General features: G+C 34.6%; 2 protein-coding genes and 2 pseudogenes across 5 annotated transcripts in view; all 4 read left to right on the forward strand.

The window, feature by feature from the left end:
• Positions 1-2,317, forward strand: part of LOC120193070 (phytochrome A-associated F-box protein-like) — a 26,013-nt gene extending 23,696 nt beyond the window's left edge. Inside the window, exon 4 of the mRNA XM_039195681.1 lies at positions 2,302-2,317. The gene's annotated coding sequence lies outside the window, so the exon portion shown is untranslated. The remainder of the gene's footprint in view (positions 1-2,301) is intronic.
• LOC120192970 overlaps positions 1-10,916 on the forward strand; it is an 11,991-nt pseudogene extending 1,075 nt beyond the window's left edge.
• Positions 10,917-12,680: 1,764 nt separating this feature from the next.
• Positions 12,681-14,843, forward strand: LOC120193071 (uncharacterized protein Os08g0359500-like). 4 transcript variants are annotated; one of them, XM_039195686.1, is made up of 8 exons: positions 12,681-12,797; positions 13,092-13,272; positions 13,899-14,052; positions 14,139-14,176; positions 14,275-14,278; positions 14,318-14,374; positions 14,478-14,489; positions 14,520-14,843. In XM_039195686.1, exons 1-8 carry the CDS (start codon positions 12,793-12,795, stop codon positions 14,579-14,581), a joined length of 513 nt encoding a protein of 170 aa, XP_039051617.1. In that variant the 5' UTR covers positions 12,681-12,792; the 3' UTR covers positions 14,582-14,843. The 4 variants fall into 4 exon arrangements, with proteins under 4 accessions (XP_039051617.1, XP_039051615.1, XP_039051616.1 ...); XM_039195684.1 differs by having other exon boundaries at positions 14,275-14,374; XM_039195685.1 differs by having other exon boundaries at positions 14,478-14,843.
• Positions 14,844-16,494: 1,651 nt separating this feature from the next.
• On the forward strand, positions 16,495-22,740 carry LOC120193019 (annotated as a pseudogene).
• Positions 22,741-24,914: the final 2,174 nt, after the last annotated feature.

Below are 24,914 nucleotides of genomic sequence, written 5' to 3' on the forward strand. Positions count from 1 at the left end.
TCCATACAATATCCAATAGAAATCAGATTTAACAGTAAACAATAATATTGGGATGATGATCCAGTAAAATCTCGTAAGAATGACAATGAAAAAAACCACATAACTGCCCTACACCCGTACACCATATGTAGTCCCATGATTTACCCAAGGGAGAGTGCCTTTGTAACACTTCCAACCCGTACCCAACCCGAATACGAGTACGAGGTGTCATATTGACTTTTCAAAACCTTTACTTTTACTAAAGAACGAAGAATTTCAAATTATTTTTAAAACAAATGGGTTTACAACACATATCAGAGCATATTCAACTCAATTCTATTAGTACATGCCAACTATATTCGAAAGAACAAAATACATATTAATTATTACTTTTCTGATCTGAATTTCGTAAGGGAGATGTTGACCTGTCTTGCTCCTCTTAGCTTCTCTTCTCGCTTTCCGTAACCTATGTGTGAAACACTCACATGCTAATTCGATTGCTTAGTGAGGCATAAATAAACATACTATAACATATCATCACTAATTCCTACTATGCACATTTCATGTTATCGTGATAAGCTATAGAATGCATATTATGCATCAAAACATAAATACATACATATACATATCACTTCATTATTCTTATTATTATTCTTATCATTATTAGCATGATTATCAATCATATCTCTTAGTTATGAGCTCTTGTACCTAACATTGTTAACCAAGCAATGTACATAAATCATATAAATTTCTGTAACACATTTCAAATATTAACTTAATACAAATATCATATAACAATTCATATGACAACTATATATATATATATATGCACATCATATATCACATATATCACTTCACACAAAACCCAACACATCATCATATCAAGTTTATTTATATTATTTTTTATTAGCCCATGTACACATTTGAGAACTATAGATATGTGAGTACATAGAGGTTGTGCACATATGCTGTCACCACAGTTTGTATAAGGTCCCACTAGGGGCATATAAATTTGTCCCTAAGGACCGCGTAGAAATATCCCGAATGACCACTATGTCTGAAGGACCACTATCCATATGTCTCGAAAGACATAGGTAACCCCTGACTCTTGCCATGCCAACTATACCTCTAGCTCTCATAACACATAACATGGGCGTTATCTTCCACTTGTCACATATTTACTTATTCATGTCACATAGGCATATTCATATATACATGTAATCACGTAGTTTATTTTCGTGTAATTCATGTAATTTCTCATATGATTCCATATTCATATGCCACACAGCTCATATCACTTCGCATGGTTTCACATAAACATATATGTCATATCTTGTTCACATATATTTCCCATATAACTCATATTATATGATTCATATCTTATTCTTATATCATTATATATATCATCTATTATGTTAATATCATATAACTTATATAAACATATATATCACTTATACCAATTCCTATGTCTTATCACACTAGTATATATTCATACAAATCATGTCACACATACAATAACATATAACTCATACACTCCTAACAAACCAATGTTCATGTTCATGAATTCATGCATAATACGATAGGAAATAGTATTGTCGCAAGTCTTTTTTCCATTAAACATCATATACGATCTAATATGCATTCACCTGGCCTCACTAATCAATATCATTCCCTTATCTCTTCTCGATGACTATTACTTGCTGATTTATCCGGACGTTGCCCTCGATCGATATCTACACAATCATACATTCATATCAGCATTCCAAATACTATGATTCAATCCTTAATTTCTTAAGCTAGAAGAAATAGTTAATCCAAATTTTCTCTTGCTGTGGTATCGGTACCCCCATAGGGTATCGATATTTCCCTAGCTGTGGTATCGATACCTAGGTACCTTGCCTAGGTATCGATACCCATATTGCATTATGTAATTCTCGTTTAAAGATGGTGTCGATACCTTCCTTAAGGTATCAGTACCCTGGGTATCGATACTGTTCTTCCCAGGTATCGATACCCTTTGAACGCCTTCTTTATTTTTACTCTTGAGGTATCGGTACCTGATGAAGCAGTAACAATACCCCTTGCTCAAATTTTCCTTTTTAAGCCCGAAAATTCACTCTTATTAGCTTAAACACTTCATGTTTCATCCTCTTAAATATCCTTAACTCAAATACATTCACTTAAACTCATTTGTACTCATTTATTACATCTTTGTCCTCAAACTTTCATCCTCCATATGGAATTCAAGAATCATACTAAATTTTCTACTCATTCTAAATTCAATTTTATTACTTCATATCTCTTAATTCAACCATTGACAAGTCAAATTTAGTTTTAAATTCCACTTATGAACTCTTTTTCAAAATTTCATTTATAAACTCCTTATCTTAAATCTCTCATAACTCCTTCATTCTTTGATTTAAAGTTAATTTAAGCCTTCCTTAAGCTTAAGTAGCATCTAAGGATCATAACCCAAACTTAAATTTAATGAATAATTAACTAACAAGATAACTCACCTTTTTCTTTGGGTTTCACGGTGAAAAGGAAGAAGAAGAAGAAGAAAGAAGAGTTTTCCGGAGAAATCTTTCCTTAAGCTTATCCCCCGCGTGTATATATCCTTACCATATCCCATTTTTAATTTATTTCTAGGTCAAATGACCATTTTACCCTTCTATTTTTCCTTCTTTGATATTTAATCCTATACAAAAATTTACAATATAAGTCTCCAAACTATTCAATTTGTTTACTTTGACCAACAAATTCTGAAATATTTCAATTTAGTCACTAACCCGGTATTGAGGATGTTACAAATCTCCTATCCTTTAAGAAAATTCGTCCTCGAATTTTCACTGCACTTATAGATGAAGAAACTATCTACACATCTCCTATTCATATTCACATATTACCTCTTCAATTTACCGTTTCCCCATTCAATCCTTCATATACATCCAATCTTTAAAAATCCATATACTGTCACTTATTATATAAACCATAACTCCAATCCTTAATACTTAATATTATAATCAATTGATTTCTTTCATCATTCTCTAACTGCTTTGCACATAACCCAAACCTTTACTAATTCCTTAATCCTTGTTCAAATCACAATACACATATCCATTTTTATCATCTTTACTTTCCTACTACATCCTTAGCTTTCTTCAGATATACGGATCCTTATATAAAATTATGATACACATAATCCTTTAATATAACTTTCCGTACTTATTTAAGGAATATTCATTTTCTTATCATAAATGGTGCTAACTTACTTCATTTCATCAAATAAGTCCATATTTAGTCTTAAAAAAAATACTCTGATACATACTTTATAACAACTCTTTCTTATATTTGGTCTTTTAAACCCCATCATTTCATTTCCTTATCCACTTATTATTTAAAAAATCCATGTTTCCTGGTAATATAGATCACATCTTTTTCCTTCATACTCCCATACTCTTTTCAGGTCACTTATACTTATCTCTGATTATCAATCTTTATCACATCTTCATAACTTTGATAATTAACTTTACTTATACAAAACCTCATTATTTATCGTCTCTTGTACTTGTATTTCCTTCACTTAATTCATCAAGTACCAAGTTCCAATAATCACTCAATCCATTAAAATACTTGTCCTACTTCCTTAAGGCTCCCTTTAAGCATATAAATCCTTATCTTTTTGACTACATCATATCTACATGATCATGATACATAATTATATCTAATTCCACACTATACTTGGTTAACTTAACTTAGCATCAACTTCTAATCCTTCAATTCTAACGCACTTACCATTATAACCTTGTTAGTCAACCCTAAATTTTTAATCTATGGTACAAACCCTTATCAAGCCGATCATATACATTCTTTTTCCGTCAAAATTTTCCTCAGCGGTATCTTACTCAACTTTTCAAACTCACACTCTTACTCATACACAGTACTATTCTCCTATTCTAAACTCAAACGTTCTAACTCTCTTTGTCTTATAAATTGATCGTCGATATATTCATTATTAAACTTTTCTATTATTCTTGAACTATTCTACAAATTCTCACTGCACCATTTGATCTTTTAACGTCCTTATGGTGACACTTATTCACCATATTCTATCTTATCCACGTAATAACAAAACTACTCCATATCACTTTTCCGATTCAAAACACTGAAGACCTTCTATCACTATTCAGATATGATTTCAACTTTCTGAAATCAACCTTTGATCTTACGAGGCACTTCCTAAGGTGTCCTCTCTTCATCCTGCCTGGCCAGGGTAGGTGAATTACTACCACCATCAGGTTTATCGCCTCTTGATTCACTTTGAACATTCTCATAATTATCTCATACTAATCTTATTCTAGTAATAAGACAACATACTCCTTACACTATCAGATTAGAATTTTTTTTCACTTTATGTTGGCATGTAGACATTTTAAAACTTCTTTGGCTTCAGTTTAAGCCCAGAATCGGATAAACCTTAGCTCTGATACCATTAAATGTAACACTCTCAACCCGTACCCGACCTTGATACGAGTCCGAGGTGTCACATTGACTTTTCAAAACCTTTACTTTTACTAAAGAATGAAGAATTTCAAATTATTTTTAAAACAAATGGGTTTACCACACATGTCAGAGCATATTCAACTCAATTCTATTAGTACATGTCAACTATATTCGAAAGAACAAAATACATATTAATTATTACTTTTCTAATCTGAATTTCATAAGGGAGATGCTGACCGATCTTTCTCTTCTTAGCTTCAATTCTCTCTTTTCGTAACCTACGTGTGAAACACTCACACGCTAAGTCGATGACTTAGTGAGGCATAAATAAACGTACTATAACATATCATTACTAATTCATACCATGCATACTTCATGTAATCGTGATAAGCTATAGAATGAATTATGCATCAAAATATAAATACATACATATACATATCATTTCATTATTCTTATTATTATTCTTATCATTATTAGCATGATTATCAATCATATCTCTTAGTTATGAGCTCTTGTACCTAACATTGTTAAGCAAACAATGTACATATCATCATATAAATTTCTGTAACACATTTCAAATATTAACTTAATACAAATATCATATAACAATTCATATGACAACTATATATATATATACACGTCATATATCACATATATCACTTCACACATAACCCAATGCGTCATCATATCAAGTTTATTTATATTATCTTTTATTAGCCCATGTACACATGTGAGAACTATAGATATGTGAGTACATAAAGGTTGTGCACATATGTTGTCGCCACAGCTCGTATAAGGTTCCACTAGGGGCATATGAATTTGTCCCGAAGGACAGCGTAGAAATGTCCCGAAGGACCAATATGTCCCGAATGACTACTATCCATATGTCTCGAAAGACATAGGTAACCCTTGACTCTTGGAATGTCAACTATACCTCTAGCTCTCATGACACATAATATGGGCATTATCGTCCACTTGTCACATATCAGTTATTCATGTCACATAAGATAATTCACATATTCTTGTAATCACGTAGTTTATTTTCGTGTAATTCATGTCACTTCTCATATGATTTCATATTCATATGTCACATAGCTCAAATCACTTCGCATGGTTTCACATAAACATATATGTCATATATTGTTCACATATATTTCCCATATAACTCATATCTTATTCTTATATCATCATATATATATCATCTATTATGTCAATATCATATAACTTATATAAACATAAATATCACTTATATCAGTTCCTATGTCTTATCACACTAGTATATATTCATACAAATCATGTCACACATACAATAATATATAACTCATAAATCCTAACAAACAAATGTTCATGTTCATGAATTCAGGCATAATACTATAGGAAATAGTCTTGTCGCAAGTCTTATTTCCATTAAACATCATATAATATCTAATATGCACTCACATGACCTCACTAGTCAATATCATTCCCTTATATCTTCTCGATGACTATTACTTGTTGATTTATCCGGACGTTGCACTCGATCGATATTTTCACAATCATGCATTCATATCAACATTCCAAATACTATGATTCAATCCTTAATTTCTTAAGCTAGAAGAAAGAGTTAATCCAAATTTTATCTTGCAGTGGTATCGGTACCCCCAATAGGGTATCGATTCTTCCCTAGTTGTGGTATCGGTACCTTGACTAGGTATCGATAGCCATATTGTTTCTATAATTCTCGTTCAAATATGGTATCAATACCTTCCTTAAGGTATCGGTACCCTGGTTATCGATATTGTTCTTCCCAGGTATCGATACCCTTTGATTGTCTTCTTTGTTTTTACTCTTGAGGTATCGATTCCTGATGAAGCAGTACCGATACCCCTTGCCCAAATTTTCCTTTTAAAGCCCGAAAATTCACTCTTATTAGCTTAAACACTTCACGTTTCATCCCCTTAAATATCCTTAACTCAAATACATTCACTTAAACTCATTTTTACTCATTTATCACATCTTTATCCTCAAACTTTCATCCTCCATATAGAATTCAAGAATCATACTAAATTTTTTACTTGTTCTAAATTCAATTTTATCACTTCATATCTCTTAATTCAACCATTGACAAGTCAAATTTAGTTTCAAATTCCACTTATCAACTCTTTTCCAAAATTTCATTTATAAACTCTTTATCTTAAATCTCTCATAACTCATTCATTCTTTGATTTAAAGTTAACTTAAGCCTTCCTTAAGCTTAAGTAGCATCTAAGGATCACAAACCAAACTTAAAATTAATGAATAATTAACTAACAAGAGAACTTACCTTTGCCTTTAGGGTTCACGGTAAAGAAGAAAAAGAAGAAGAAATGAGAGTTTTCTAGAGAAATCTCTCCTTAAGCTTATCCCCCACGTGTATATATCCTTACCATATCCCATTTTTAATTCATTTATAGGTCAAATGACCATTTTCCTTCCATTTTTCTTCTTTGATATTTAATCCTATATAAAAATTTACAATATAAGTCCCCAAACTATTTAATTTATTTACTTTAACCAACAAATTCTGAAATATTTCAATTTAGTCACTAACCCGGTATTGAGGATGTTACAGCCTTGGGGCCTTAAAGCCTACCCAAGGTCTCATTAGGTCCGTAAAGAATTACTAGCTTGATCAGAGATGAACCTCCATACTCTAACCTACCCAATGATACCCACTAATCGATTCATACAATAAACAATAAATTCCATGATCCATAAATTATAAACGGTTATATTTTTCAATGAAAACAAGTAACCAGAGAACACATACCATGTAGCCATAGTTCATAAGCCAATAAATTAGTAAATTAGTAAATCATAAATTTCAGTGAAACACATTTCAAAATAGATAAAATAGTCATGTAGTACATAGGGAACACACTAGAGGATACAATTGTTTTCTTGAGGTACGTAGCAATTATGAAGTGAGGGAAACACGAAACTTCTGTAAACTGATTAAATTTTAGAACAAGATCCCTACAAAAAAGGGGAGATTGGTAGCTGACAGATTCATCAGTCATTCGGAAGTGATTTATCAAGATCATATAATGTTCAATATTTTTCGGAGATACTAAGTAATCAGGAAAGTATTCAGAATTCTTTGCATCAAATTTACTTAAGATTTCAAATATGACCGAAGTGGTTTCATTATTAAGGAAATCGTGGGCATTTTGAACATTTGGTTCTTGAAGAATTCTTAGTAATTTATTCTAATAAGGGTGAAATGATGATTCATGATAATTAAGATTCATGTCGATTTATCAGGATATCGAGTCAACTCAAACTAAACCAATCCTAGCATTATGATACCTACCAACCAGTCAAACGGATGCACCTTTAATACTGACATCCCTAGTCGAGCTGATCATCTTCAGAATCATCGCTGAATGGATCTTATGAAGACGAACATGTATTCCCTCCCCAGAACTGATTACACTAGTTGAACTAACCTCATTTATAATCAACATCGACAAGATCTTCACATGATGAACCAATATTTTGGCGGTGTTTAATTTATTCATAAATTGCTATAATATCCATAACGGTCATCGTACTTGGGTCGTGATCCACTACAAATGGTGAAACAACACTTAGATTTATCTGTGATTCTAAACATCTACCAGAGATATCTACTTATTTTAAGCTGTTAGAAAAACGGGTCTCTTCAACAGTCGAGGTTAATTCGACCATCTTAAACTTCAAGGTATTTTGGTTCCTTTAGAGTTCATGGTATTTTGGTCATTTGAACATTTGAGGTTATTTTAGTTATTTCATAGCTCGAGGATATTTCAGTAATTCTGATCAATCCAAACATACGTACCTTTTCTGGTAATTTGGTCAAATATATCCGTTTAGCGTTATTTTTCTCTTTTAGGATAAATCTTGGTCTTTTTGCAGTGCAAAGGCATTTTGGTCAAATTACAATTTAAGGGTATTCTAGTCCTTTCATTCCGTCCAGTCTTTCTATTTAATTTAATTTTTCCGAAAAATTCAAACCTAAATAGTACTTCCAATATTTTAGTCTTTAGATGATTTCCGATAATCAACAATTATAAGTCTTGTACCTTCTCAAATGTTAGAATCCAATTATCAATGACTATCCGTGCAGATCGGGACTTTAACAGATGAAACAATGATTTATCGAATTAAAATACAAATTCTCAATGTACTTTTGCTCTCAGGCAAGTCTGGGCCATTTTTACCCTATAAGGGCAATTTTATAATTTTATAATCAAATAATTTCAGTATTAAAACTTTTAACGACAATGAATATAATTTAGAGATGTTAATTTCTCTTTAGACTAATCATTGTACTTGAAATAATTTCTTATCAGTCTTATTGTGTTTATGCATGTAGTCTGAGCCTTATTCGGTTTAACATTACTTTATTTCACATTCGGATCGAGTTTAATTTTTTTACTACACACATGTAACCATATTCAACCATGCATTTACCATTACCAACATGTTCCATACAACATTTATAAGGTAGTAATGTATTACATCGATTTATATTCTCCACCGATCGAACATTTAAATTCCATTCGATTGTCTTCGAACTTTAATTCCACGCCCATGTCTCGGATGCATAGCAAACGAATTTACTTCAGAAACTAAACTTAATCGAAAAACAAATTGAATTTGAAGATAAAACACTGAAAAATGGCTTACCGAGTGCAAATTTGGCGAAACATACTTTGAATTTAGACTCAGGACGTCGAAAAACATAAAATATGACTTTTTTATCAAAGTCAATGGGTTGACTTGGACGAGTTTACTATGTCCTGTTTGACTCAGATGAGTTGACTCTGCTGAGTTGACTCGGATCAAATCAGTTTGACTGGACCGGTTTGCTCTGACTGGACTAGTTCCAGAAACCTCCTGGACCGACGGAAGAGCCCCACACGCACTACAGGCGTGTGCAACGGCGACGAGGCTCGTTTTGAATGCCCGATTCTCCCCTAAGCATCTACGCACTTAAAATAATCCACATCAGCCATTTAACTAACCCAAACAACTTAAATCAATCGAAAATATTCGAAACTTACCCCCAAACGATAGCGCGACGACGAGGGACTAATCTGATCGGGTTTTGGTCCTACGACACCGGTGAATGTAATGGTAAGGACGGTGAGGTACGTGGTTGCTGGATCAACCGGAAATCAAGGAAATTCATAGAGGCGGGGGTTGGAACCGATGAAAATTTGCATCGAAATTTATGATGTTAGACACCATTTCACGATGAGGGGTTTTGATCGGGACGAGATGGTGGTCACGGTGGGGGTGGCGACACGCTCCAAAGGTGGCTGGACGATGTCGATTTGGGGAGGCCGGTGAGGGGTCAATAGGTAAGTTAGGGATTTGGGATTTTTGGGTTTATCAATTTTTAACCGATTATATATATATTTATATAAATATCAACAGTACCCTAGGGGTTCGAGACCCTTCAGCTACAACTTGCAGATTTATTTATTTTTTCAATGTTAAGGAAAATGGGGAAATTCAAGGTTAAGTCCCTAAACTTCTCAGAGTTTCGAAACCGAGCTGCAAGTTTTAGAAACTTGCAGTTTAGTCCCTTAATTTTACTTAAATTAATTTCAACTTTTAATTTTTATTTTATTTAAAAATGGGGTTATTACATTTTTCCCTATGTTTTATGGGTTTTCTTCCCTTTTTCTTGTTGATCTGTTCTTTTATGATTTGAATTCTGGGTTTCATGAATTGGATTTCTTAAGCCTTTGTTCTAATCTGTATGAAATTATGAAATAATGGGCAGTGTGCGACGGGACCTTCTTCCCTTCTCTTCTCTAGAAAATGTCCGATGTAGTCAGTTCCTTCAATGAGCGTGCCCAGAACTTGCTTGAACTGCACTTGGCTTCTGGCTTTAGGAAGTACTCCATCTGGTTCAAAGGTAAGCTGCAAGGAAGCCATGTTGCCTTGATTCAAGAAGGGAAGGATTTGGTTAACTATCCGTTGATTAATGCTATCGCTATTCGAAAAATACTGAAAAAATACGATAAGGTATATAATATGTTTGTTTATCTCTCTGTGGAGAATATCTGCACTTATTGTAATTTTCTTGTGGTTGAAGAGGTTTTGTTCTGATTCTGCTGTTGATGCAGGTTCATTTCTCGAAACAAGGGCAAGCCTTCCGGTCGCAGGCGCAAAGTATGCACATCGAAATCCTTCAATCGCCATGGCTATGTGAGCTCACGGCTTTCCACATCAATTTGAGGGAAACCAAGGTCAAATCAGGGATGACCCCTGCAATGTTTGAGGGCTACTTCCTCACATTTAACAAGGGCAAACCGTTCCTTTCGTGCGAATTCTTTGATTCTATCAAGCTCGATATTGACTTAACTTGCTCGATATGTTCTTATAAGAATCATGCATTTGTTTTGGAAGAGCTGTGGTGAATACAAGGAGCAGCAACTTCAGACAGAAAGAGCGGAGAGAATAAACAGGTACAGGAACACTGGAAATCCGAATGTCGGGAAATCTACATTAAACTAAAACTCTTTTTATTCTCTTTCTAATGTATTAGGAGTGTTTTTATTTCCCAGTGTAAATCATTCTTCAGTAACATTTTCGAAACTGTTATATTGAATGACATTACAGTATTGTAAATGAATCGTTGGATGAAGTCAATTTCTGAATAAAATGGAGTTTTTGACTATTCAGAGTTTAAGAATATGGTATTATTCTTGAACCAATGCTGCAAATAGTGTCGGCCTCTCGAGCATTCTTGATGGTTTGTCAAATTCTTTTACCAGGGACTGTTAGCTATGAAGTTCATGTGACAAACTATGACGAATGCTCGACTTTAAAGTTTAGTCGTGTCGGACACCTATTCGTATTCGACACATACTGCTGAGTCTGGTAATAAATGAATGAAGCATGCACTGGTATCGACGACTATAACCCGAACACAGTCCATGGCTGTGGATATTATGTGAATAATGCCGATAATTGTGCAGGCTGCAAAGTCTCCCCTGATGATCTTTTTTATTACTGCATCGGCTTGCGAATCAACGGAAACAGTCGCTGTCCATGAACAAGAGCCTGCTGCGGCTAAGCATAACTCTCCCATAGCACAGAGGCTCTCTGCCTCATGCTCCCATTGTAAAATCAAACTGAATAGAATACACATTTATAATAATGTGAATATTATACACTCCTATTTACAGTATTGTGAAAATTATAGAAAATAGAAAATTATAGTTTGAACATGCTTAAATGTTAGTGGCGGATTCAGAAATTTAGAAACGGGGGTTCAAAAATTTTAATAGTGTTCTTTTCAATATAATGAGTATGCAAAATTTCTTATTTTTTTCTTCTTCTTTTAATATATTGAACTATATTGAATATTTAATCTAAAATAATGGGTGTGCATTTGACCCTATGTGGCCATATGCATCCTCCCCTGTTAAATGTATAATTATTTATTTATAAATAATTTAAGAAATATGTAAAAATAAATTAATAAAATTGAGCCCCAAATCCGAACGTCCAATTCACAATTGGGCTGGGTAAACTACACCATTCATCACTAAACTTTTCTCTCTCTTATTTCACTAATGTACTTTCAATTTTTTTTAATTTACTCATCAAGCTTTCGAATTACTCCTGTTTTAGTCAATATAAATTATTTATTATTATTATTCTATGACATGATATTTTTATATATTATTAAATATAAATGAATAATTTAAAATAATCACCATCCTCACAGTCGACTATCATTTAGCGACTATCATTTATGTTTAATTTTATACTTTAAATTATTTTTATATTAAATAATAATAAAATTTATCACATTAAAATAATAATAAAATGATTCAGAGTGATTAAAAGGAGTAAATCAAAAGTTTAGTGAGTAAATTGAAAAAATCAAAAGTTTAGTGAGTAAGGTCAGTGATGAATGATGTAGTTTACCCAATTGGGCGAACTTAGTTGTATCAGTGGATCAACGAGCCAGTTATATTGGGCTAGGCTAACCGAACAAACCAGAGGTGCTGATTTGATTTTGAAGCGTCCGATTCATACCCAAAAAATAAAATAAAAATAACACGGCGGTGATGAATAAACATATCGCACAATAGCATAAAAAAATCCAGAACTTGAAATTACTAAAAAGACCATAATTTACCCCACGATATAAAAGGAAAAGCTAAGGGCAAATGGTGTCCGTTTTGTAAGTTAAAAACCTTGCTCTCATTAATCGTCGGCTGGTGTTTTCTTTAGGGTTTTACAATTCTTCACATTTCAACACTCTCTACCCAGTACTAAATCATGAGGTAAGCTTAACAATCTGTTTTTTCTTTCTAATTTTGATTTTTAGATTTCATATTTCGGATCTTTTACCCCAGCCGCCCGCAACTGATTTTGGTTGATTTTAAGCTTTTTGTTACCATTTGTGTTCTTCTTTTGTTTCAACCGATTTAATTAGCTATTGGGGAGAACTGATATAGTGGGGCTTGATTACTTTGGTATCTAAGATTGTTTCATTAGATATTGTTTTGTTTTGAGTATGTTTTGATTTGAATTCTTCTTTAATTAACCATGGTTTAATTTTTTTTCTTTGTTGCTAGTCGTCATCCTGAGGTGAAATGGGCTCAAAGAGCTGATAAGGTTTTCATTACGGTGATGTTATCCGATTCTAAGGATGCGAAGGTCAATCTTGAGCCAGAGGGAGTGTTTAGTTTCTCTGGTACCGCTGGAAATAACCAATATGAGTTGAAGTTGGAACTTTTTGATAAAGTCGTTGTGGAGGTAAGATATAAGATATTGACCTAGCCATTATCGAGAATCAAAGAATTGTTTGTTCCATTTGTTTAGGGTTATTTGAGAATCTTGGATGACTGTCGAACTGATGGATTATGTTGATCTGTTGATGATTGTATTATGTTGATGATTGGTTTCATTTTAAGTGAATTATGAATATTTTATGGCTAGCATTTAGCTCCTTAGTGTCTTGCTTTTAGGACTACTACATTTTAAGTTCATTATTACTAAAAATGTTTCGACAATCTTTAACCTCTTTGGAACACATATTCATTCACTCATGCTGCTTCTAACTCCATAAAAGTGAAAGAAAATGAAATTTTTTGGTGTGTTTAGAAAGTGGGAAATAAGAGGAGTGAAATAGTGAAGTAAATTATTTTAATTAAATAATTTTCATGTGTAGCAACCAATTAGTGAAACATTTCATTTTTTCTTTTCTACCAATCATACTAATGCCAAAAAATATGTTTCATCTTTCCTATCAACTCTATCAAGCCAAGTCTAAATTTGTTTTGGGACGCCTTGAAAGTGTTGCCTCTTTATATGCTCTCAATGCTTGGTATAAGCATTATTCCATCATTTTTGACATTTTATATTTTTTTTCTGGAAAAAAGGAAAGCAAAATAAATATAGGTGTAAGGAGCATATTCTGCATCTTGGAGAAAGATGAGAAAGTGTGGTGGAAAAAATTATTGCGTGGGGATGGCAAAGTCCCCCATTATGTCAAAGTGGACTGGGACAAATGGGTGGATGAAGATGAAGACAAGGGTATGTTTCTTTATTTGTATTGAATTGATGCGGATGCCGATACAGTTCAAACTGACAAATTATTATTTGCTACTACTTCTGAATAGGTGCTGGTGATCTTGACTTGGGAGGAATGGACTTCTCGGTATGGAATGGATATATAATATTTTATGTACAATTTCTAGTTCTAGAAGTAACTTATGAAGACTTGCTTTCTTACCTAATATTTGTTGTGGTGTTTAGAACTTCGGTAATATGGGCGGAATGGGCGGCATGGGTGACATGATGGGTGGAATGGGCGGCATGGGTGGCATGGATGAGTTTGAAGACAGTGATGATGAAGGTAAGAATACTACAATGCTTTAGTGTTTGATGTTTTTCCTGCGAGACTAACTTTTCTCTTGATGGTTCATGCTAATATGTTGCTGATTTTGGTCCTAATGTAGGGCAAGAAGCAACAAAGCCAGCTTACAAGGCTGAAGGAGATGCAAAGCCGGAGGAGCACGATGCCGGAACTTCAGAGAAAAATAATGCAGAAGCAAGCGCATGAAATCAGTTTGGCTGAAAATTGAAATGATGTTTAACTATGGGTGTGCCTGATGTCTTTTTTTTTTTCGTACCATCAACTGGGATCAAAGCTTGATGTGTTTTGAATTGCGTGAGATAAAGAAGATTGCTGAATCCGGGAAGATATATGTTTAAGTCCGATGGGTAGACAATTTTAGATCCTTGACATGAATTAGGATGCTGTATGTATACCTTTAAATCATTTGTTTGATCTTGATCATTTAGAAATGACATCATCTGGATTTCATCCTTGTTGCAGACTCTGTTTTCGAATTTAACCTGAAGATGTAGAATTGTTGGTTTGGAGAATCGATGCAACTCTTAAATTTCAAAGGGGGATTCTCATTCAATTTTAATTTTTTTTTTCATATTTTGATTATTTTATAGTTAAATTGAATCGTAAAATTCGCGATGACAAGATTTATATTTTATTAATAAAAAATTAATCATTAAGTCTTCATTATCAGTTTCGAATCCTAATATTTAAACTCGAGCCTCACACCTTCATTGGCCTCATCTGGAAACTCAGGCCTCGTACTTTCATTGGCCTCTCTTATATGAGAAATTGAGAAATTATTAGATTGTATCGGCTCATTACGTTATTCGTGATCTCAACTAATAGTATTTATATTTACATCATTTTATGTGAAAATTCATCTATTTCTTACATGTAAATAAAAAGTGAGTGATTATTTAAAAGTTATTTTAAAATTTGTGATTGTTATTTATTGACATGGATGACGTGGTGAGTCAGGTCTATGAAATAATTTATCCTCATATATATATATATATATATATATATTTAAAATATATATACAAAACAATATTGATCGAGGAGGAGTAACCAAAGTTATTATTCTTCAAAATTAAATTATTGTTGTAAATTCGATCCATTATACGTCATTCACCACTCTTACCTACGGAACCAATCCATCAGTTGATTATGTACTTCTTTATCATTGTATCGACTTATAATTAAAAGGACCATCGTATTGACAATCTGTGATGGTGTCCCCCTTGGTCAGACATCGTGCTCCCCTTGGTCAGACATCGTGCTGCTGGGACCAAAAAGCAATATCCCCAACATCAAGTTGCACCAGTAAGTACCGTGGATCAACATTGGATTCCCCCCGACTCTGGTGTTGTTAAGATTAATGTGGATGGCGCCTTCTATCCTAAACAATATTTAGCTGCTGTGGGATTGATAGTCCGAGACTCGACTAACCTACCGTTGGGTGCAATGACTCTCTCATCTCATTCCTATGTGAAAGCGGGCCTTGTGGAAATACAACGCCTCTGTTGCTGGTCTAGCGTTTGCTCGTGAGGACCAATAGCAAAAGGTAATTTTTAAGTCAAATTCAACAATGACTATTAACAAACTGAGTTGTGACACATGATATATCTATTCTTAGCTTTCATCTGGATGATGCACGTGATATGTTAGCTAGTAGGTATTTTTCTCTGTTATGTATCTCGTTCTGTAATAAAATCGTCATAAGTTTACCTCTTGAACACTTCATTCTGATAATGCGTTATTCTTTAACTCGATTTGTCCCGAGTTTATTGTTTTTAATGTATCAAATGATATTAATCTTGAACAATATATTTCTTTAGACATTCTTGTTCTTATAGGTCTAGAAATAGATTTATTTCAAAAACAAAAGTTCAAGAAAAAAAAAAGATGGACTTTTTTCGAGTTGCTAACTTCAAAGCCAAGAAATTCGACACAATAAAAGGGGAATGAGGTGGCAAAAATTGATTGGTTGCAGGATACAAGTTAAGCTGAACTTGACTGTTTTTTACAATCGCCTGTTTAAAACCCTGAATTCCTTATGCTAGGCGCCCCTGCCTTGGTTTGCCACTCTCTTTCTTTTTCAATAGACAAAGTTCAAATAAACACATCGATTGACAAAAAAAAAAAAAACAGATATGGAAATAGAATAAGAAGAACAACGACCAGTTTAGAATAGTCAGAGCTCAATCAAGACATTTGGTCTAAAAAAACTCGATACAAACCAATTTCTGTGACGACTACGTTTTCCAAATCGTCCCCAGGTACGCTTCCTCTCCTAAAATCAATTCTGTTCACTGGAAAAATGGGAACTTTTGAATTTTTTTCTAGTGTTAAAGTTGACGGTGATTGGTTATTTATGGTGGGTTTTGGATAAAGAGATGATTGGACTTCCATGCCATTATCATTGTCGACAAATGCAGTGAAACTTTACTCTCCTATGACTGGTCAATATCTTGGAGAGTGTAAGGGACATTCCTCAACTATCAATCATATCAATTTCTCTGGTGCTTCTAATAAGCATGTTTTGCACTCTTGCTCATCTGATTGAACTATCAGAGCGTGGTATACCAGAACTTTTCAACTGGTGATTTTCATACCAGCCTTTTCCTGCAGAAATTTTGGAATCCACATTTTTTTTAAAATGGTGCAATTTGATTTTTTTTTCAGGTTTCGTGTATAATTGCTGGTTCTTCTCAAGAGGTCTTTAGCTTCTCATTTGGAGGGTCGGATGATAGTCTTTTGGCTGCAAGATGTCAATCCCAGGTCTAAAAAATTTATGTTTTGAAGTTACTGTTTTTCCCACTTTAGCTTAGCATCTGCTAGTTTTGATGTAAGACTGGATATGTTTGTTGGGAAATAAACGAGAACAAGTAATTTTCCTATAATCAGATTAGTGAGAATGCGAAATAAAAGTGGAAAAATAATACCCGAAATTGATAACGGAGTTCAGTCAATTATGCATACGTCTCCGAACTGATGCAGATCTTTTACTAAGAGAGAAAATTTACAGGTGTTTACAGAACACTCACTACTCACAAGAAAGCTCTCTAGTATTGGAAGAAAGAAATGATTTTGGGATGATATTGAAGCTAAATGAGTTAGGGTATTTATAGTTGAAGCTTAGGAACTAATTTTTGAAAATACCCTAAAGTTTAATGACTCAATTTTGTAATTATCCTTATTACAAAATAATAAAAAAATTCAGTAGCCCCATTTTTTTTTCAAGCAGTCGGCTGCTAATTTCAAGCAGACCATGTGCTTTTTAATTTTCAACAATCTCCCACTTGAAGACTGATTTTAATTTGTCTTCACACCTTGATCAATGCATCAGCATTTATGGTCTTTTATTCTAGCATGCCAACTGAAGTTGAACACAACTTCAGTTTTTCCGTAGTCACCATCTTTGTCAACATGTCTGCCGGATTTTGAGCTCCACTAATCTTTTTAAGTTTCAAAATCCCATCTTCCAGAAGAGTCCGGATAAAATAATATCTCAATTGTATGTGCTTCGTCCTGGAATGAAAAAAACGGATTCTTTGCTAGATGGACAACACTTTGACTATCGCAATACAAGACATTATTTTCTTGTTTCTTGCATAACTCTTCCAAGAAACTTTGGAGCCAAACCATCTCCTTGCTGGCTTCCGTAACAACGACATATTTTGCTTCAGTTGTGGAGAGAGCAACTATCTTCTATAGTTGAGAAACCCAACTTACTGCGGTTCCTCTTAGAGTATAGACATACCCTGTAGTGCTCCTTCTGATGTCAACATTTTCGGCTAAGTCATATCTACATAACCTATCAGTATCGTATCTCCACCTTTGAAATAAGTGCTTTGTTTGTAGTACCCCGCAGATATCTGAGGATACATTTGACTGCTTCCCAGTGTACCTTGCCCAGATTATTCTTGTACCTGCTAACAGCTCCTACTGCATGAGCAATATCTGGTTTAGTACAGACCATGGATACATCAGACTTTCAATTGTTGAGGCATACGTCACCTTCACCATGTGTGCACGTACTTTCTTCGTCTTTGGTGACTGTTCTTTGGAGAGTCTAAAATGAACACCTAAAGGTGTACTTACTGGTTTAGCATCTTGCATGTTGAACCTGAAGAGTACTTTGTTGATGTACTCAACCTGTGATAACACCAAAGTCCCCGACTTTATGTCTCTCTTGATCCTCATCCCTAGAATCTGCTTTGCAGCGCCCAGATATTTCATTGCAAGCTGCTTCGACAATTTTTGCTTCAAGTTTATAAACTCTTGCATGTTTAAACCTACAACAAGCATGCCATCAACATACAACAATAAAATAATGAAGCTATTGCCGAACTTCTTGATGTAGCAACAATGATTTGCTTGGCATCTAGTAAAACCACTGCTACCTATGAAACTATCGAACTTCTTGTACCACTGTCTAGGAGCTTGTTTTAAACCATACAATCTCTTCTTCAACCTGCATACCAGGTTTTTCTTGCCTGCCTCTATGAAGCCTTCTGGCAGCCTCATAAAGATTTCTTCCTCCAAATCACCATGAAGGAAAGCTGTCTTTACATCTAACTGCTCAAGATATAGATTTTCTACAGCTACAATTTTCAACACCAGTCTGATTGTAGACAGTTTTACGGCTATAGAGAAAATTTCATTGTAGTCAATACATTCTTTTTGCTGAAAACCTTTGACAACCAATCTTGTTTTATAGCGTTTTCTCCCATCGTGCTCTTTTTTGATCCTGTAAATCTACTTGTTGTGGAGTGCTTTCTTGCTTGGTGGTAATTCAACTAATTCCCACGTCTGATTTGACATAAGCGAGTCAATCTCATCTTTCATGGAAGACTACCACTTGACTGAATCCTCCACCTGCATTGCTTCATCATAGCACTCTGGTTCACCATTGTCAGTTAGCAACAAGTAGTGCAAAGAAGGCGAATAACGCTGGGTTGGTTTAGGAATTCTGGAGGAGCGTCTTAGTTCCGGTGTGCCTGGTTCTTTTGAACTGCTTTAGGACTGATTTGAATATCATTTCCAGAAATCTCCTCGAACTCATCAAATTCCTTTATTTCAGCTTAAGTATTGGAGCTACTTGATTCTATGGTTGCCCTATCTTTGTACATCACATTTTCATTGAAAATGACATCTCTGCTTCTGATGATCTTTCGATTTTCATAATCCCAAAACCGGTAACCGAACTCATCACCACCATAAGCAACAAAGACATATTTGTTGGACTTGGCATCAAGTTTACTTCTTTCAGCAGAATTTATGTGTACATGAGAAATGCAACCAAACACTCTTAAGTGTGAAAGATTTATTTCTTTTTTGCTCCAAACTTCCTATGGTATTCCGCCATCCAAAGGAACTGAGGGCCTACGGTTGATTAGGTAAGTTGAAGTGTTGATAGCTTCAGCCCATAGCGATTTGGGCAAGCCAACATGTATCCTCATGCTTCTGACATGTTCATTCAGAGTTCTGTTCATGCGCTCTGCTACGCCATTCTGCTGCGGTGTCATGGGAACTGTTGTCTCCATCTTGATCCTATTGTTTGCGCAAAATCTCTGAATCTTCTATTCCTGTACTCTTCTCCATTATCAGACCTCAACCGTTTGACTTTCAAACCAATCTCATTTTCCACCATGGCCTTCCATTTTCTGAAGGTATCAAATACTTTTGATTTATTCTTCAGAAAATAAACCCACACCTTCCTTGTTGAATCATCGATGAAGGTGACATAATATAGTGAGCCTGCAAGAGATGAAACTGGAGATGGTCCCCATACATCAGTATGAACCAACTCTAACTTTTCTGCCTTGGGTGTCTTGTAATCTTTGTAAAACTGACTTTTTTTGTTTGCCAAAGATGCAATCCTCGCATAGTCCGACATCTACATTCTTTAGATCCGACATCTTCCCTTTTGACAAAAGTGTCTTCATCCTTTTCTCGCTCATATGGTCAAGCCTTTGGTGCCATAGATTTGATTTTCCATCAGTATCTGCTATTATAATGATATTCTCTAAATTTGAGGTTACATAGAGAGTACCAGTCTTCTTACCACGAGCAATGACGAGTGCTCCTTTGGTAATATTTCATTCACAACCTAAAAGGTTGTACTATATCATTCTCCATCAAGCTATCCTACAGAAATCAAATTTCTTTTGAGGCCAGGAATATGTCTCACTCTTTTCAGCTTCCAGGTGGTCTGGTTTGGCAGCTTTAATCGGATGTCTCCTTTTCTGACGATCTTCAAGATTTCATCATCAGTTAGATGAACCTTCCCAAAATCACCACTGACATAGTTCTCCATGATTTATTGGCATGGGGTGGAGTGGAAAGATGCCCCTGAATCCAAGATCCATGATTCAATTAGATTGATGGCACTTAGAATCATGACATCACCTCTCTCCTCTGTCATGTTGGTAGATTCATGTGCGTCTGTATCTTTCTTTGGTGCTCAACAATCTCTTTTAAAGTGACCCTTCTGCAATTATAACAGGTATAATCTTTCTTTCCCGTTCTTGATTTTCCCCTCCTGGATTTGGATCTGTCACGATTTAAATTTCTTTCTGAAGTTCTCCCTCTAGACTCCGTGTGCAAGGATGAGGAGGTTGATGCTTCACCCGATTCTCTCCGTCGAATTTCTTCACTCAATACCAGATCCCGAACATCGTCGAATTTTAATTTGTTGTTTCCCGACGAACTGCTGACTGCTGTAACAGTAGCATTATAACTATCTGGTAGAGATGATAAGAGAATTAAAGCTCAAACTTCATCATCGAATTCAATTTCCACGGAACTCAACTGAGTTGTAATTGTGTTGAGTTCATTTAGGTGTTGAGCCACTGATGCGTCTTCCACTATCCGCAAATTGAATAATCGCCTCATCAAGTGAACTTTGTTTGAGGCTGATGACTTCTCATACATACTAGAGAGACCCGCCATAAGACCTTCCATGGTCTTTTCCTTTATTATGTCAAAAGCAACATTGCGGGATAACGTCAGTCGGATAACTCTGAGAGCTTGTCTGTCGAGAAGAGTCCAGTCTTCATTCTTCATGCCCTCTGGTTTCTTTCCTGAGAGAGGTTGATATAGATTTTTCTGGTACAGAAAATCTTCAATCTGCATCTTCCAAAAGCCAAAGTTTGCACCATCGAACTTTTCAATTTTCACATTCCCTTCGTCTGCAGCCATTGCTCCAACTCGAATCTGGCTTCGTTTAGATCGTTTTGACAATTCTTGCGAACCATCGTGTATTAGAACACATTCGTCGACAAGCTTGTATCGTCGACAAATTTTTTACAATTCACTATTTACGTGAATAGTAATGAATAGTAACCTCGCAAAAAAATTAACAAAATTCACAACCAAAAGCTCAGATTACCAGTTGTTGGGAAATAAACGAGAACAAGTAATTTCTCTATAACCAGATTAGTGAGAATACAAAATAAAAGCGGAAAAATAATACCCGAAATTGATAACGGAGTTCAGTCAATTATGCCTACGTCTCTGAATTGCTACAGATCTTTTACTAAGAGAGAAAATTTACAGGTGTTTACAAAACACTCACTACTCACAAGAAAGCTCTCTAGTATTGGAAGAAAGAAATGATTTTAGGATGATATTTAAGCTAAATGAGCTAGGTATTTATAGTTGAAGCTGGGGACTATTCTTTGAAAATACCCTAAAGTTCAATGACTCAATTTTGTAATTATCCCTATTATAAAATAATAAAAAATTCAGCAGCCCCATTTTTTTCAAGCAGTCAACTGCTAATTTCAAGCAGCCCATGTGTTTTTTAATTTTCAACAATGTTCTTCTCAAAAGTTATCAGGTATAACTCTTTTTGACAGTTTCTTCTTGCTTGTTTATCAATTACACAGATACTTTTCTGGGATTAGAGGAACAAGAAACAAGTTGCGTGCTTGGAGGAATCTTAATGCTACTCAGGTTAGTCTTGACCACTGTTCAATTCGATCACCGTGTAGATCGAGGTCTTTGAGTTTTTATCGATTATTTTATATAATTGCACCCCAATTTTTATGGCACTGAAGCTTTATGTGGATTAAACAAATTTATACTTTGGCTGTAAGCTAATAAACCGATTTTGTTGGTTAAATCATGTGGCTTATTGGCATCGTTGATGCTTCTCTTATTATCTAAAGGTACATTTCATCCCTGGTCATTAAAACAAACTAGCTTCTACATCTGTTGATGGGTTGATATGCGTATTTGATACCAATGTAGATATCAACGATGATGATAATCTTGAATATGTAAGTGTGGATTTGTTTTTATATTAGTTCGACCATTGAACGGTCTATTTAGAGAGTGTATAATTTCATATTAATAAATTCCTGACCCTGGAAATATGATTAATTATTATCATAACACATTTTACGTTATCAACGCTGGAATATCAATTGCGAAGGTCGAGTTTTTCGGGGACTCTTTTGAGAAGCTCTCGTGTTTGAAAAACATTGAGACCATAAGGTATCTTTATACTTGAACCATAAAATACAAGGCTTTGTTTTTGAATTGGCAAAATATTGTGAGATGGACTTTTTTTAGTCTACTCTTTGTTTAGAGTTGGTGAAGTAGGACGTATACGGAAAATAAGATAAAGTTGGAAGACTTTGCTCCAAAATACATGTATATATTTTCCCCAGAACTAGTGTTTGATGTTTATTTCACCGCCACTTATAGTGTATGGAATTGGAATGAAGGAACCAATGAAGCAAACTTTGAGGATGCTCGTTCATTGGCATCGGAGAGTTGGACATTGGATCATGTAAGTCGTAAAATAATTGAATTCATTTATCGGCATTCTTCCATTACTAGTCGTTTTCGAAGTTCAAATCCAGAGCTTTTTCTAGGGTAAAGAAGCTAAGAAACCTGATTGAACATGCACCAAGTTTTCAAGTTCTTTTGCAGGTTGATTATTTGTTGATTGTCACACTTATGGAGGAGATAATTTATGGATTGGTGGGACTAATTGTGGTTATTTCTCGGTAAAGTATAAAGGAGAAGCAGTGATCAGATCCCTGGAAGCTGTTCTTGGGGGTGGCCATAGGGGTGTTGTTAGAAGCATATTGCCTATGTCAAACATGCAAAGTGGACTTGCTCAAAGTCGAGGCATTTTTGGATGGACGGGTGGTGAGGATGGTCATTTGTGCTGTTGGATGGGTGACGATTCACCGGAGATTAGCCGGTATTGGATCTCAATAGCTTTGGTTAAGAAGTCACCATGAACTCGCAAAAACTGTAGGCACAATCCCTACTAAATTATACCCATTGTTTTTGCACTCGTGTGTTCTAATAGCGTTGTTTTGTAACTCTACTTTTCTAAAAAAGATGCACTTTTTTCTCAAATTTGCATACGAAAATGTTGCATACGAAAATGGTGAACGTCAAGAATGGAAGTTGTTGAATTCTAAGTTATTCATTTTCTCCCCAAAACATGTACTGCATTAGAGAACAAAGTAGAAGCTCTTGGTAATAAAATACAACATTGTCAAGCAATGTTGTAATTGCAGCAAAAGGAACTAACATAAACGAATAAGAAAAGTATTCTTTATTGAATCAACTCATCTTTACTTCTCACTTACACTTATTATTTATAGCACACTTATAATAAACTCTAACAACCTTAAAACTATTTCCTAATAGCTTCCCTATGATGGTTAGCCACATCTATCATCACCTCTCACCTTACATGCATGGTATGCATGAGCACTCTAGCTCACGTGCATACACTGCTTTAACCTATCTCAACATTCTTTCCACTTCTTTTCTTCTCCTCTTCTTTAACAAGATAACACTTGCAATTTCCCACGAAACTCCTCAAATGCAGCCTTGGTCAGAGGCTTGGTTAGACCATCTGTTATTTAAAACTCAGCGGGAACATAACTTGTAACATCCTGAAATTCAGGGTCATTGACTAAATTGCAAATTTTGAAAACTATGTGCTTGATTTCGAAATAAGTTAAAAGTTCATGGATTTAGTAGTAAAGCTGAAAAATAACAAGGGTGTTATGGTCTTTTCTAAGAGAAGATTTTTATTTTTCCTTTTTAAGGAAACCACGTGGGAAAGGAGAGAATTATCTAGAGTCTTCTTCTCCAGCTTCTTCTTCTCCCCGTAAGCCTCATTTAAAGGTGAGTTTAATTTCAGCTGTTTAATTCTTGGATTTATAAGTTGATTTTGATTCTTGGAGTATTATATAAGCTTAAGGAAAGCTTATATAAGCTTTAAACATCAAGAATAGAGAATTAGAAAGGAAATGATATGAAGGGTGTAGAAATGAAATTTTGTTATAGAAAGGTTTTTGAAGTTCTAAAGATGGATTTGACTTGTCAAGGGTATAATTAAGAAACTAGAAGCAATAGAATTGAATTTGGAACATGTTGAAAATTTAGTGTAATTCTTGAATTACATATGGAGAATAGGATTTTGATGTTAAAGAGGTGATTAATAGATATGAATGAGTTTGAATATGAGTATGTAAGTTAAAAATAAGAAAGGGGATGA

Source organism: Hibiscus syriacus, unplaced genomic scaffold, assembly GCF_006381635.1.
Source record: "Hibiscus syriacus cultivar Baekdansim isolate YM2019G1 unplaced genomic scaffold, ASM638163v2 tig00116984_pilon, whole genome shotgun sequence".
NCBI lineage: Eukaryota > Viridiplantae > Streptophyta > Magnoliopsida > Malvales > Malvaceae > Hibiscus > Hibiscus syriacus.